Raw genomic sequence first — 13,924 nt, 5'->3', positions numbered from 1 at the left:
TCTACCACTGAGCCACCTTCCCAGCCCCTCTTTTTATTTTTTTGTCCATTATGGGGCCTGAACTCTGGGCCTGGGCACTGTCCCTCAGCTCTTCAGCTCTAGTATAGGGCTCACTTGAGTCACAGCACCACTTTTGGCTTTTTCTGCTTATGCGGTGCATGTGAGGCAAGCACTCTACCACTGAGCCACTTTCCCAGCCCCTGTCCCTGAGCTCTTTTCCTCAAGGCTAGCACTCTCACATTTTGAGCAGTGCCACTTTGGAGTTTCTGGTGATTAATTGGAGATAGAGTCTCACTGACTTTCCTGCTTGGGCTGGCTTTGAACCGTGATCCTCAGATCTCTGCTTCCTGAGTAGCTAGGATTACAGGCTTGAGACATCAGTGCCTATAGTAGATGAGAATTTTTGTGAGGGCTTTTTGGAGGACAAGTGTTTGTTATTATGCAAGTACTAGGGCTTAAATTCAGGACCTTGAGTTTTTTGCTTGGCTTTTTTTTTTTTTTTTTTTTTGGTCACGGGGCCTGAACTCTATGGCCCTAGTCACTGTCGCTCAGCTCTTCAGCTCAAGGCTAGTGCTCTACCAGTTGAGCCATAGCACCACTTCTGGCTTTTTCTGCTTATGTGCTATTGAGGAATCGAACCCAGGGCCTCATGCATGCAAGGCAAGCACTCTACCACTGAGTCATCTTCCCAGCCTTGCTTGGCTTTTATACTCAACATTGGCACTCTATTCCTTGAGCCACAGCTCTACTTCTGGCTTTTTTTCTTGTTAAGTGGAGATAAGAGTCTCTTGGTCTTTTCTGCTTAGGCTGCCTGTGAACCTGGATCCTAAGATATCAGCTTCTTGAGTAGCTAGGATTACAAGTGTGAACCAGCAGGACCCAACTGGATAACAGGTTTGAAGAAAATGAGACTAGGTGAACCAGTTGGAAAGTTTTCAGTCCAAGCAGATAAGAAAAGGTAAGATTTGGCTGGTGGTGTCAGTAGGATGAAAAGAGGAGGCAGACTGAAGAGATGGTGAGGTTACAGAATCAACAGGATTTGTTAATGTTTGGATGTGAGGGAGGGAGTCCAGGGTGACTTTCTGGTTTTCATTTAAGGTGATTGGATGGATGGGTGGCCAAGGATCTGGGACAGGGAATATAGGAGCAGGCGGTTGAGTATGCTGTGGGTAGGTAGGCACTGGTTGGTATGTATCTGATCTGACTTCTGTTTGAGTTTAGCTCTATGCTCATTAGCTGTGTTGATGTGGAGCCACCTGATAGAACTTGAGCCTGTAAATGAAAAAGTACAAGAAACAATACAATTTGCTTCTTTATGTGAACTGAACAATCCAGTCAGGCACTCCAACATGCTAGCTGTTATTACTGATCAGAGTTCAGAGAGGAGGCCCAGCACAAATGGATAAAGCCAGAAGGAAGGCTTCTGGGAATGAACTCTGGTTAGGTCAAAGAGAAAAAAAAAAAAGCAGTGTTGTGGCAGACCAGTTGAAGGCAGAAGGAGGCCAGGCAAGGCTGAGCAGTCACCACTGTTGCTAAGCAGATGAGTCACTGGAGGCGTCAGGTCAGGCTGCCCAGGCCACAGCAAGCTGGACTGTGCCACAGGATGACTTCACTGTCAGTGTGGGGGGGGGGGACCCTGGGGACCTTCCGGAAGTCTTTTTTTGGGGAAGTCATTTTTATGGGGAGGGGTGGTTTTCCTCCACCCGTAGGAATCCATCACTTCTTCCTTTCTCCAGGACTTTCACATGCTGTCAATGTCTTAACTCTTTGGAAAGAGTATGAAACAGCGTTAAAGGGACAGAAGAGTTGGTCTCTTTTGATCAGTGATTTGCTGGCTGACCAGGTGTGTTTCACTTCACCTGTCTTCTTCCTTATCTGCAACATGAGAATGAGCAGACTTGGCCCGAGTGTGATGTGAGAATTAGGTGAGGGTTTGCAAGGCACTGAATGAAACAACAAACCAGGAAAATAAAAACATGTTTTCTCATCCTGCCCGCTAACTGTGCCCTTGGTCACCACGATGCTCCAAGCCGATCCCAGCTGCCCCATCGTCTCCCTTTCTCCCTCTCTCTCTTTATTGTTGGCACTCAATTTTTTTTGATCCCCAGCAAGCAGGGCAGACACTCTCTGGAAGAGATGAATGGAAGAATCAATGAGCGTCCGGCCGCAGCCGCAGCCGCAGCCGCCGGCGACTCGCCGGGCCAGCTCCGCCCCCTTCCGCTGCCGGAGCCTCGCGGCAGGGGCCACGGGCGGGTCTTTCGTGACCGTTCGCTGGCGCGTGCGCGGGAAGCTGCGCGCGTCCGGCGGCGGCGGGCGGGCTTCCCGTGCGCGCGCTCGAGGGGCGGGGCGGGCGGGAGGCTGGCGGGCTGGTGGGCGGGCGGCTGGCTGGCTGCGGGGCCGGCGGCGGGTGGCCGGCCGAGCGTGTGCCGGGAGGCAGAAGCCTGGGCGGCGGCGATGCTGCCTCCTCGGTGAGGAACGCCGGGGAGGTCTCGGCGCGTGAGCCCGCAGGAAGCGCTGAGACACTGCGGGCTGCTAGGGTCGGTGGCTTTCGGGCGACCCGCCGGGCCATGGTGGCCGCGGGCGGTGGTTGGCGCGGCATCGCCGCGGCCCGGGGCCGTACGAGGCCGGGACAGTCGCGGTGCTAACCCCCGCGGGGCCCAGCCTTAGCTATGAAGCGGAGCCGCTGCCGCGACCGACCGCAGCCACCACCGCCTCCCGCCCGCCTGGAGGATGGGGCTCCGCGGGCGGCCGAGCTGCCTCAGCCCTTAGCCCCGCGCCGGCGAGCGCCGCCTGGGAGGCAGCGGCTGGAGGAGAGGACCGGGCCCACCGGGCCTGAGGGCAGGGAGCAGGTAGGTCGTGCCGGGGTCGGGCCGGGATCCGGGCTGGGATGAGGGATCTGAATGGGAGAGTGGGGGAGGGGACCTCGGGCTGGGGGACCCCGACTGAAGCTTCGGGGGTGGGGTGGGGACTGGGGAGTTTGGGAGGAGGTGTGAGAGACATTGTGGAGTGGAAATGAATGTGGTGGCTTGGGGTTAAACTGGAAATGCAGTAGGAGAATTAAACAGAAAATAAAAAAGGTCTTGAGGAGCCAGGGGTTCTGGATGTCCGGATGAGAAGGGGCGATGGAATGTGGGCTGGGTGAATAAGCTGCAAAGTGTAGGCTTACTAAAGCGGGTATTTATTGAATTATGCAGAAGAATATGTAGCGTAAGGGGAGGCATGTCAATAGAATGGTGTTTAGAGATGTCCCTACCATCAATCATAAGGGGACATTTCTAATTGTTCTCTGATCTGGTCATCTCTAATTTTGTACTAGTGTATTCAGAATCTTTTGACATTCTTCTTAACCATCTACTTTATGAGCATTCAAAACAAACAAACGAACCCCACAACAAACAAAAACACTTCATGAATAAGATCCCAAGCCCAGTGTTGTCAATCGAGAATTCATAGATCAAGGCTCTGCTTTTCAGTTTGCCACTGAAAACACCTTAATGAGAAAGATAGAAAGCAGTGTAAAAATCTTCCTCTGGCTTCTCAGTCGACAGGGTGAGTTTATATAATTTATTAGACAATAGTAGGTTTATTTATGAGTAGGGGATAAAGGTCAGTAGCAGTAGGAAGTTCAGTGAAAGGAGATACATGATCCTTGATCTTGGTTGGGTTTGCAGAAAAATGTTCTGAGGTAAGGATCTCTTAGTGACAGCTTTTCTTTTGCACACATCTCTTCAGATTCTATTTTCATCCCTGCATCAGGACTTCATATAGGTCTCCAGGCTCTTTCCTCTTAGTTAAATAAATTATCTTCATTGAACATCATTATTATATAGTTTTAGTGATGCATCTGTTAGCCCATGTTTTTTCTTTTAATTCTTTTTTTTTTCTTCCTCCATCTTTTATTCATTGATCCCTGAGTAAACTGAACCACTGGCTATCTCTCCTGTTGCTTCCAGGCTGCTGGGCAATATCCAGTTACTGTAATCCCAGTACCCTGTCCAATAACCCTAAGTTTCCAACTTTTTTTTTTTTTTTTTTTTTTTTGGTGCTGGTCCTGGGTCTTGACCTCAGGGCCTGGGTGTTGTCCCTGAGCTCTTTTACTTAAGGCTAATGTTCTACCGTTTGAGCCACAGCTGTACTTCTGGCTCTTTAGTGTTAGTTAGAGATAGGAGTCTGATGGACTTTCCTGCCTGGGCTAGCTTCAAACAGTAATCCTGAGCTCTCAGTCTCTTGAATAGCTATCATTACAGTTGTGAGCCATGGATACCTAGGCAGCTTCTATTCAAAACTTTTAAAACATGGGATGGGATTGGTGCTCAGGTGGTAAGAGTGACAAGGTCAAGGCCCAGGGTTCAAACTCCAGAAAGGAAAACACGAACTAGACCAAGTAAACAAACTAACCTGGTTTTGTGCCTCATGTTCTGGAGATGGTATCTGGAGCTCTCCCATTTGAACCGCATTTCCACTTCTGGCTTTCTGCTGGCTTTTTTTGTTGTTGTTGTTGGTCGTGGGGCTTGAACTCTGGGCCTGGGCACTGTCCCCGCACTCTTCAGCTCAAGGCCAGCGCTCTACTGCTTGAGCCACAGCGCCACTTCTGGTTTTCTAGTGGTTTATTGGGGATATGAGTCTCATGGACTTTCCTGCCCGGGCTGGCTTTGAACCTTGATCCTCAGATCTCAGCCTCCTGAGTAGCTAGGATTACAGGCGTGAGCCACCAGCGCCCGGCTACACTTGGCTATTTAAAAATTAAATTAATTAACTAATTAAATAATTTATATTTTTTGTTGGTTGTGGGCCTGAACTCTGGGCCTGGGCACTGTCCCTCAGCTCTTCAGCTCAAGGTTAGCCCTCTACCACTTGAGCCACAGTGCCACTTCCGGTTTTTTCTGCTTATGTGGTGCTGAAGAATTGAACCCAGGGCCTCATGTATGCAAGGCAAGCACTCTACCACTGAGCTACCTTCCCAGCCCTTTATTTTATTTTTTTGTGCTGGTACTGGGACTTGAATAAGGACCTGGGTATTGTCCCTTAGCTTTTCACTCAACTGGCACTCTACCACTTGAGTCCAGCTCCACTTATGGCTTTTGATGGTTAACTTTTTCTGCTGGGCTGGGTTTGAACTAGGATTCTCAGATCACAGCCTCCTGAGTAGCTAGAATTGCAGGTGTGAGTCACTGGCACCAGCTTCAAAAACCTTTAAATATGTACTTTAAGTCCAGAGTCTTTCATGACTTGGTTTACCTGCTATAGTTGTCCTTATTGCATGCTTCAGTGAGAAGTTCAAGATTATTTTGATTTTTTTTTTCTGTCTTAGGATTTGTATTCATCCTTAGTTTCAACCTCAGAGTAAGTGGTAGTCTTCCTTTGTTGTGGAATTAATTACTGTCTGGTATAATTGATTTCATCCCCTCTTATCTGTTGAGTCTTGTTAGATATGTTTTTAGTTACATTTTTCTCTTGTTCTTATATTTTCTTTTTTGTTGTTGTTGTTGGAGACCTGAACTTGGTATCTGAGGCTTACTTTTGTTCATTGCTTGGTGCTCTTAAGACCTCAGCCATGCCTCCAAGTCCTATGTTCTTATATTTCAAGTAAAAACAAAACAAAAATGTAACTTCTTTGAGTTGTCTATACCATCCAAGCTGCTTTATCACTTTTTTTCACCAGTACTCTTCTTGAAAAATGAGTTTGTGGGGCTGGGAAGGTGGCTCAGTGGTAGAGCGCTTGCCTTGCATGCCTGAGGCCCTGGGTTCGATTCCTCAGTACCACATAAGCAGAAAATAAAAAGCCGGAAGTGGCGCTGTGGCTCAAGTGGTAGAGCGTTAGCCTTGAGCTGAAAAGCTGAGGGACAGTGCCCAGGCTCAGAGTTCAGGCCCCATGACTGGACCAAAAAAAAAAAAAAAATGAGTTGTGTTCACTATTTTAATTTTATTCACTTATATACAATCCTAATATAGTTTATCTTTTTTTTTTCTTTTTTTTGGGTCCGGTCGTGGGGCCTGAACTCTGGGCCTGGGCGCTGTCCCTCAGCTCTTCAGCTCAAGGCTAGCACTCTACCACTTGAGCCACAGCGCCATTTTCTGTCTTTTTTCTGCTTATATGGTGCTGAGGAATCGAACCCAGGGCCTCATGCATGTGAGCCAAACACTCTACCACTGAGCCAACTTCCCAGCCCTATAGTTTGTCTTGTACACTAATACTTTTCCTAAACCAATGTCTTCAAGGTTATCAGTTGTTTTTTTTTTTTTTTTTTTTTGGTCCGGTTGTGGGGCCTGAACTTTGGGCCTGGGCACTGTCCCTCAGCTCTTCAGCTCAAGGCTAGCACTCTACCACTTGAGCCACAGCGCCACCTCCGGCTTTTTTCTTTTTGCTTATGTGGTGCTGAGGAATCGAACCCCGGGCCTCAGGCATGCAAGGCAAGTGCTCTACCACTGAGCTACCTTCCCAGCCCCAGTATTTTTTTTTTTTTTGGTCATGAGATTTGAACTCAGGGCCTGGGCATGAAACTTGAGCTTTTTTGCTCAAGGCTAGTGCGCTACCATATTGAGCCACAGCTCTACTTGTGGTTTTTAGGTGGTTAATTGGAGATTAGAGTCTCATGGCCTTTCTTCCTAGGCTGGCTTTGTACCACAGTCCTCAGATCTCAGCCTCCTGAGTAGCTAGGATTACTAGGATTACAAGTGTGAGCCACCAGCACTGGGCTTCAGTAATTTTTTTTTTTTTTTTAGTTGGTTGTGGGACTTGAACTTGGCCTGGGTGCTGTCCCTGAGCTCTTCGGCAAGGCCAGCACTCTACCAGCTACAGCGCCATTTCTGGTTTTTTGGTGGTTAATTGGAGATGAGTCTCCTGGACTTTATGGCCTGCGCTGGCTTTGGACAGTGATCCTCAGATCTCAGCCTCCTGAGTAGCTAGGATTACAGGTGTGAGCCACTGGTGCCTGGCTAGTAATTTTTTTAAAATTGAGGTTTGACTTATGTACAGTATACAAATAAAAGATATATTCAACTCATAAATTGTATTGAACAATGCACTTATATGGACATTATGCAGATCAAGATGGAGTATATTCTTAAGTATCCTAAAGTACTCTTACGTGCTTTCTTCCAATTATTACACTCCTCCAAAGGTATTCTCATGACCTCTTCATTATAATTAGTTTTAAACTACTACTTCATATAAATGAAATCATACAGTTTGTACTTTTTGTTACTAAATTCTTTCATTCTGATCATGTTTGTGTGGTTCCTCTGTGTTCCTTATGGAATACTTTGTGTTTTTTTCTCATAGTATCCATTTTACTACTTTTGCTGACTTCTTCCTTTTGTGTATTTGCTTTCCTGTTACTGAAAATGTTCCTTTAGGATATGTCCTTGGTTTTCAGCTTTTTGTTGTTGTTGTTGTTGTTCGTCATGGGCCTGAACTCTGGGCCTGGACGCTGTTCCTCAGCTCTTCAGCTCAAGGCTAGCATTCCACCACTTGAGCCACAGCGCCACTTCTGACTTTTTCTGCTTATGTGGTGCTGAGGAATTGAACTTAGGGTCTCATGCATGCAAGGCAAGCGCTCTACCACTGAGCTACCTTCCCAGCCCTAGCTTGTTCTTTTATTGTTCTGTGTCCTGTAGCAGGCTTACTTTATTCATGGCAAGTTCTTAGGATTGGAGCGAGGGGTCTGTATTCTTATATTCATGACATTGTGTTACAGAACCCCTCTAGAGTCATCTGAAACTTTGTCTGGACCTCTTTCCTTATCTACATTTTTCCTACCTGTATTTACATTTTTTCACCAAATCCTTCATCATTTGTGTTTTAACATTTGTGACCTTTCTAATTTGATAGTAATCTTGAAAGTTTATAGTTAGTTATGATTTATGATTTTTGAAAAGACAAAAAGTTTCAGTTGGATACACTATGATTTTGTATAGTCTATTATTGAGGTAGTTAATGACGTCTCCATTGCTTATGACATGGAGTAGTACTTATTATATTTTATATTATATTATTAACTATCTATGTTTAGGAATAAGTTCTTACCAGGATGCAGGATGCTGATCTCCAGAGATCAGTGGATTATCATGCAATTAAAATAGAACCCTTTTTTTTTTTTTTTTTTTTTTTTTTGTCGGTCGTGGGGCTTGAACTCTGGGCCTGGGCGCTGTCCCTCAGCTCTTCAGCTCAAGGCGAGCGCTCTACCACTTGAGCTACAGCGCCGCTTCCGGTTTTCTGGTGGTTTATTGGAGATAGGAGTCTCACGGTCTCTCCTGCCCGGGCTGGCTTTGAACCGCGATCCTCAGATCTCAGCCTCCTGAGTAGCTAGGATTACAGGCGTGAGCCACCAGCGCCCGGCCCTTTTTTTTTTGGTGGGTCTTGGGGTTTGAACTCTGGGCCTGGGCGCTGTCCCTCAGTTCTTCAGGTCAAGGTGAGTGCTCTACTGCTTGAGCCACAGTGCCACTTCCGGTTTTCTAGTGGTTTATTGGAGATAAGAATCTCCGGACTTTCCTGCCTGGGCTGACTTTGAACTGTGATCCTCAGATCTCAGCCTCCTGAGTAGCTAGGATTATAGGAGTGAGCCACCGGTGCCTGGCCCTATTGTTTTTCTTTTGAAATATGTTTTTCCTTTTATCTTTTTGTTTTATTACCAGATTGGAAAATGTATTTATGGTCTTTTTTTCTGTTCCCTTGATCTCCTTTACCGTCACAGCATTTTTTTTTTTTTTTTTTTGGGTCCGGTCGTGGGGCCTGAACTCTGGGCCTGGGCGCTGTCCCTCAGCTCTTCAGCTCAAGGCTAGCGCTCTACCACTATGAGCCACAGCGCCACTTCCGGCTTTTTTCTTTTTTGCTTATGTGGTGCTGAGGAATCGAACCCAGGGCCTCGAGCATGCAAGGCAAGCGCTCTACCACTGAGCCACCTTCCCAGCCCCGTCACAGCATTTTTTAAACTTTATTCCTGCCTAGGTGCTGGTGGCTCATGTCTGTAATCCTAGCTATTCAGGAGGCTGAGATCTGAGAATTGCGGTTGAAGCCAGCCCCTGGCAGGGAACTCTGATACTTTTTTTTTTTTGCCAGTTCTGGGGCTTGAACTCAGGGCTTGGGCCTGTTTCTAAGCTCTTTTTTTTTTGCTCAAGGCTAGTAGTGCCACTTTTGGCTTTTTCTGTTTCTGTGGTACTGAGGAATTGAACCGAGCCACATTCCCAGCCCTCTGTGAGACTTGTATCACTATAAACTACTCAAAAATAGCCGGGCCTGGTGCTGATGGCTTATGCCTGTAATCCCAGCTACTCAGGAGGCTGAGATCTGAGAATTGTGGTTCAAATCCATCCCGGGCAGGAAAGTCTGAGACTCCTATCTCAAGTGGTAGAGTGCTGAATTGCCGAGGGACAGGGCCCAGGTCAAGAGTTCAAGACCCATGACAGACAAAAAAAAGGCCTCAAGTGGAAGAGTACTCTCCTTGAGCAAAAAGAAGTTTAGGGACAGTGCCCAGGTCCACAGTTCAAGCCCCAGGACCGGCAAAATAAAACAAAGTAAAATAAAAACCTGTATTCCCACTGTCAGTATCTTAATTTAGATTTATAAAATTTAGTCTTGGTTGTTGTAATACCTTAATGACATTTACTTAGTCTTTTTTTTCTCTAATGTAATCTGCATTCTATTAAAAAAAGATTAGAACTTATTGCCTACTTGAATAATGTGCTGAAAATATATTTGTTAAGTGATTAATTTCTCTCTTTAGAAAATTTTAATAAGTAAAATTTAAAATTTGTTTATTTCGGTGGTACTGGTGTTTGAAATCAAGGACTTGTGTTTTCTTGCCTTGTTCATCTGGCACTCTTATCACTTGAGCTATTCCTTCAGCCTGGCTTTTTGCTGGTTAATTGAAGATGGAGTCTCAAGAACTTTTTTGCCTAGGCTGGCTTCAAACTGTGATCCTCTGGATCTCAGTTTCCTAATTAGGTAGAAACACAGGTGTGAGTTACCAGTACCAGGTTTGCTTTATTGCTTATTTACTTGTACCACTAGTGAGACTTGAACTCAGACCTCTTGTTCTTACTTGGCATTATTGCTTGAGACTGGAGCCCTGCAACTTGAGCCAGATCTTTAGTGCACATTTTTATTGGTTAAAAGAGATAAGAATCTCTTGGATTTGTCTGGTTTGGCTGATTTTGAATAGACATACATTTTTCCATCACATCAGAATTTTTTTTTTAAATTGGTATATAATATCCATATTTATGGTATGTCATAATGTATATTGTGTAGTGATCCAGTCAAGGCAATTAACATATCTGTTGCAGCAAACATTTATTTCTGTGTGGTGAAACAGTTGATATCGTATAAACAAGGTGTGGTGTGGATAGCTTTGTAATCCCAGCAATCAGGAGCATGAGACAGGAAGATTGGGAGTTTCAAGCAAGCCTGGGTTTCATGTGAGTTTTAGAGTGGCCTGATCTACCTAGTTTAATCCTATTTCAAAACCAAAAACAAGAAGAAAAACCGGGAGTACTGGAGGCTCATGCCTGTGATTTGAAGCCAGCCTGGGCAGAAAATTTCCAGTTAACTAACAAAATGTCAGACTGGTAGAACACTAGCTGAATACAAGCCCCAGTACCACCACAGAAACAAAGCCAAAGACTGGAGTGTAAGGCTTATGTCTATGATCCTAGCAACTTGGGAATCTGAGAGCAGAAAGATTGAGGCTTCAGGCCAGCTTGAGCAGAAAAGTTAGTGAGACCTTAATTAAAAAATAACCAGCCAAGGGCTGGGAAGTTGCTCAGTGGTAGAGCGCTTGCCTTGCATGCCTGAGGCCCTGGGTTCGATTCCTCAGCACCACATAAGCAAAAAGAAAAAAGCTGGAAGTGGCGCTGTGGCTCAAGTGGTAGGGCACTAGCCTTGAGCTGAAGAGCTGAGGGACAGTGCTCAGGCCCAGAGTTCAGGCCTCACAACCAGACCAAAAAATAAATAAATAAATAAATAAATAAAATAATTTGATTTGGGTTAAAAAAAAAAATAACCAGCCAACTCTCTGCTCAGGAGGTTGAGATCTGAGGATCACAGTTTAAACTCAGTCTGAGCAGAAAAGTCCATGAACCTTACCTCCAATTAACCACCAAACATCCAGAAGTGGTTCATTCAAGACTGTGCTCAGGAAAAGCATCTAGGTCTGAGTTTAGGCCCAGGTACTGTCTTGCACACATAGAAAAATGACTATCTAAAAAGCAGAGTCTAGAGGCTTTTTTTTGGGTGGGGGGGTGGGGTCTGGTCGTGGGGCCTGAACTCTGGGCCTGGGCACTGTCCCTCAGCTCTTCAGCTCAAGGCTAGTGCTCTACCACTTGAACCACAGCGCCACTTCCGGTTTTTCTGGTGGTTATTGGAGATTGGAGTCTCACGGTCTCTGCTGCTCGGGCTGGCTTTGAACCGCGATCCTCAGATCTCAGCCTTCTGAGTAGCTAGGATTACAGGCGTGAGCCACCGGTGCCTGGCTTTGCTTTTCTCTATCATAGCATTGATTACTGAAATTCTCTCTTTCTCTCTCTCTCTTTTTGTGGGTCATGGGGCTTGAATTCTGGACTTGGGCGCTGTCCCTCAGCTCAAGGCAAGCACTCTACCGCTTGAGCCACAGCACTTCTTCCGGTTTTCTAGTGGTTTATTGGAGATAAGAGTCTCATGGACTTTCCTGCCCAGGCTGGCTTTGAATGGCGATTCTCAGATCTTAGCCTCCTGAGTAGTTAGGATTACAGGCGTGAGCCACGGGGCGGCTGGCTTCTCTCTCTTACTAGTTTTCTCTCTCTTACTAGTTTTTTTTTTTTTTTTTTTTTGGGTCCGGTCGTGGGGCCTGAACTCTGGGCCTGGGCGCTGTCCCTCAGCTCTTCAGCTTAAGGCTAGCACTCTACCACTTGAGCCACAGCCCCACTCCCGGCATTTTTCTTTTTGCTTATGTGGTGCTGAGGAATCGAACCCAAGGAAGGCCTCAGGCATGCAAGGCAAGCGCTCTACCACTGAGCTACCTTCCCAGCCCAGGAAGCTGAATTTTTGTAATGAGCTGTAATTTGATATATTTTGAGTTTGGAATTAAAGTATAGGTGCTAAAGTAAGAGACTAAAAATTGTAGGATTTTAGTACAGTGTAAAAAGGTAGTAAGTAGAGAAGCTGTATATTCTTGTGCTTTATCTGGATTACTTTGGTAACTGTGTGGAGGGTACAGAGTAGAACATAGTGGTTGAGACATGGGCATTTTGAAAAACCTGAGTTTTCAGTATAAATTTATTTTTTTTCTCTATTTTTTATTATTGTGAAAATACAGTATAAATTTATTAACTTCCATTCCTCTCTTAATCAGGGTATGGGTAAAGGCTAGCTTCTGAAAACCCATTAACTTTGAAATGTTTAATCAGACATTCTAGAAAAGGAGTCTTTTATTCCCATTTCCTGCAAGGAATCTTTTCCCTTTTGTTTTTGTTTTCATTTCTCCCTATTTTATCCTGTTATATTAAATCCTTGATAAAACTTCAGGGGAAAAAAAAGAATTTTAGGAAGGCTGGATGTGGTGGTGGCTCACATGTATAACTCTACTTGGGTAGGGGGTGGGTGCAGCTGAGATCAGGAGGATTATGGTTTGTTGCTAATCCTGGCAAAAACTGGAGACCTTGTTGCCACTTAAAAAAAAAAGAAAATTGGGCTGGGCACTGGTGGCTCAAGCCTGTAATACTAGCTACTCAGGAGGCTGAGATCTGAGGGTTGCAGTTTGAAGCCAGCCTGGGCAGGAAAGCCATGGGACTCTTACCTCCAATTAAACACCAAAAAGCCAGAAGTGGAGTGTGGTCATGTGGCAGTTAGCCTTGAGCACCAAAGGCTTGGGCACTGCATAGTCCCTGAGTTTAAGCATCAGGATCAGCACAAAAACAAATAACTTGGATGTGGTAGTTATGTGCCACCTAGCTATAAAGTGTAAATAGGAGGATCACAGTCCTAATTGGCCCAGCATAAATGTGAGATCCCACTCAAGATAAAGGATTTATGTGCTGATAACTCTTAGCCTATAATTCTACTTAGGAGGCTGAGATCTGAAGATTATGGTTTGAATCCAGCCCAGTCAGAAAAGTCTTAGTGACACTTCAATTAACCATCAAAAAGTAGGAAGTAGAGTTGTGGCTCAAGTGGTAGTGTGCCAACCTGGAACAAAAAAGCTAAGGAACAGTGCCTAGTTTCTGAATTCAAGCCTATTTATCAGCATGTGCACATGCGTTCAGACACACACACACACACACACACACACACACACACACACACACACAAATAATTAAAGGTGTGATTACAATGTAGAATTCTGCCACTGTGCTTAATTTGTACCACCTCCACAAACAAAAATAACACTGTAATTTCCTCATTTTTCATTTGGTTCACACTTTTTTTCATAGTACTGTTGAGATTATAGTAGTATAAAAAGTAGACAACGGTCTTTCATCTCAGTTGACTGATGTTCAGTGCACTTGATATGTTTGATCTTTCTATGCTGTGGCTGCTGAGATCACACTCTTGTTTTTTTTCTATTTCACTGGAAGTGCTTCAGATTGAAAGACATATGCCTGTTATCCCAAACTATGTCAAAGGCTAAGATTGTACTTCCAGGTCAGCATAGGCAGCAAACTCCAAGAGTTTCCATCTCCATGGAGGGAAGCCTGGGTGCAGTGGCATGTGTCTGTGAGGCTAAAAACTATGGGATGACTAAAGCAGGTAAACTGCAACTCAAGCCCTTGCCTAGGCAAGGAGCAGAGAACCCTGTCCTTCAAATAGTAAAAAACTGGACTAAAGGTATGGTTCAACAATATCACTCCAGTCTAGCAAGTGTAATACTATATACTACCCCTGCTTTGATGAAATACAAGCAGAAAACTAACTACACAGTGAGCTAATCTCCAACAAATTAAGGGTTAAAGG

General features: G+C 45.2%; 1 protein-coding gene across 2 annotated transcripts in view; it reads left to right on the top strand.

Moving 5' to 3' along the window:
- Nucleotides 1–2,403: 2,403 nt before the first annotated feature.
- The window catches only part of LOC138823612 (microtubule-associated serine/threonine-protein kinase 2), a 125,284-nt gene continuing 113,763 nt past the window's right edge, over nucleotides 2,404–13,924 (top strand). Inside the window, exon 1 of one of the 2 annotated variants that reach the window (XM_070017008.1) lies at nucleotides 2,404–2,849. In XM_070017008.1, coding sequence (XP_069873109.1) covers nucleotides 2,670–2,849 — 180 coding nt within the window. In that variant the 5' untranslated portion in view covers nucleotides 2,404–2,669. The remainder of the gene's footprint in view (nucleotides 2,850–13,924) is intronic. The other variant, XM_070017009.1, reaches the window with a different exon arrangement.

This window comes from Dipodomys merriami, unplaced genomic scaffold (genome assembly GCF_024711535.1).
Source record: "Dipodomys merriami isolate MVZ:Mamm:240054 unplaced genomic scaffold, mDipMer1.0.p SCAF_121, whole genome shotgun sequence".
Taxonomy (NCBI): domain Eukaryota; kingdom Metazoa; phylum Chordata; class Mammalia; order Rodentia; family Heteromyidae; genus Dipodomys; species Dipodomys merriami.
The sequence above is the reverse complement of the archived record's forward strand: the minus strand, read 5'-3'. Positions and strand labels throughout refer to the sequence as shown.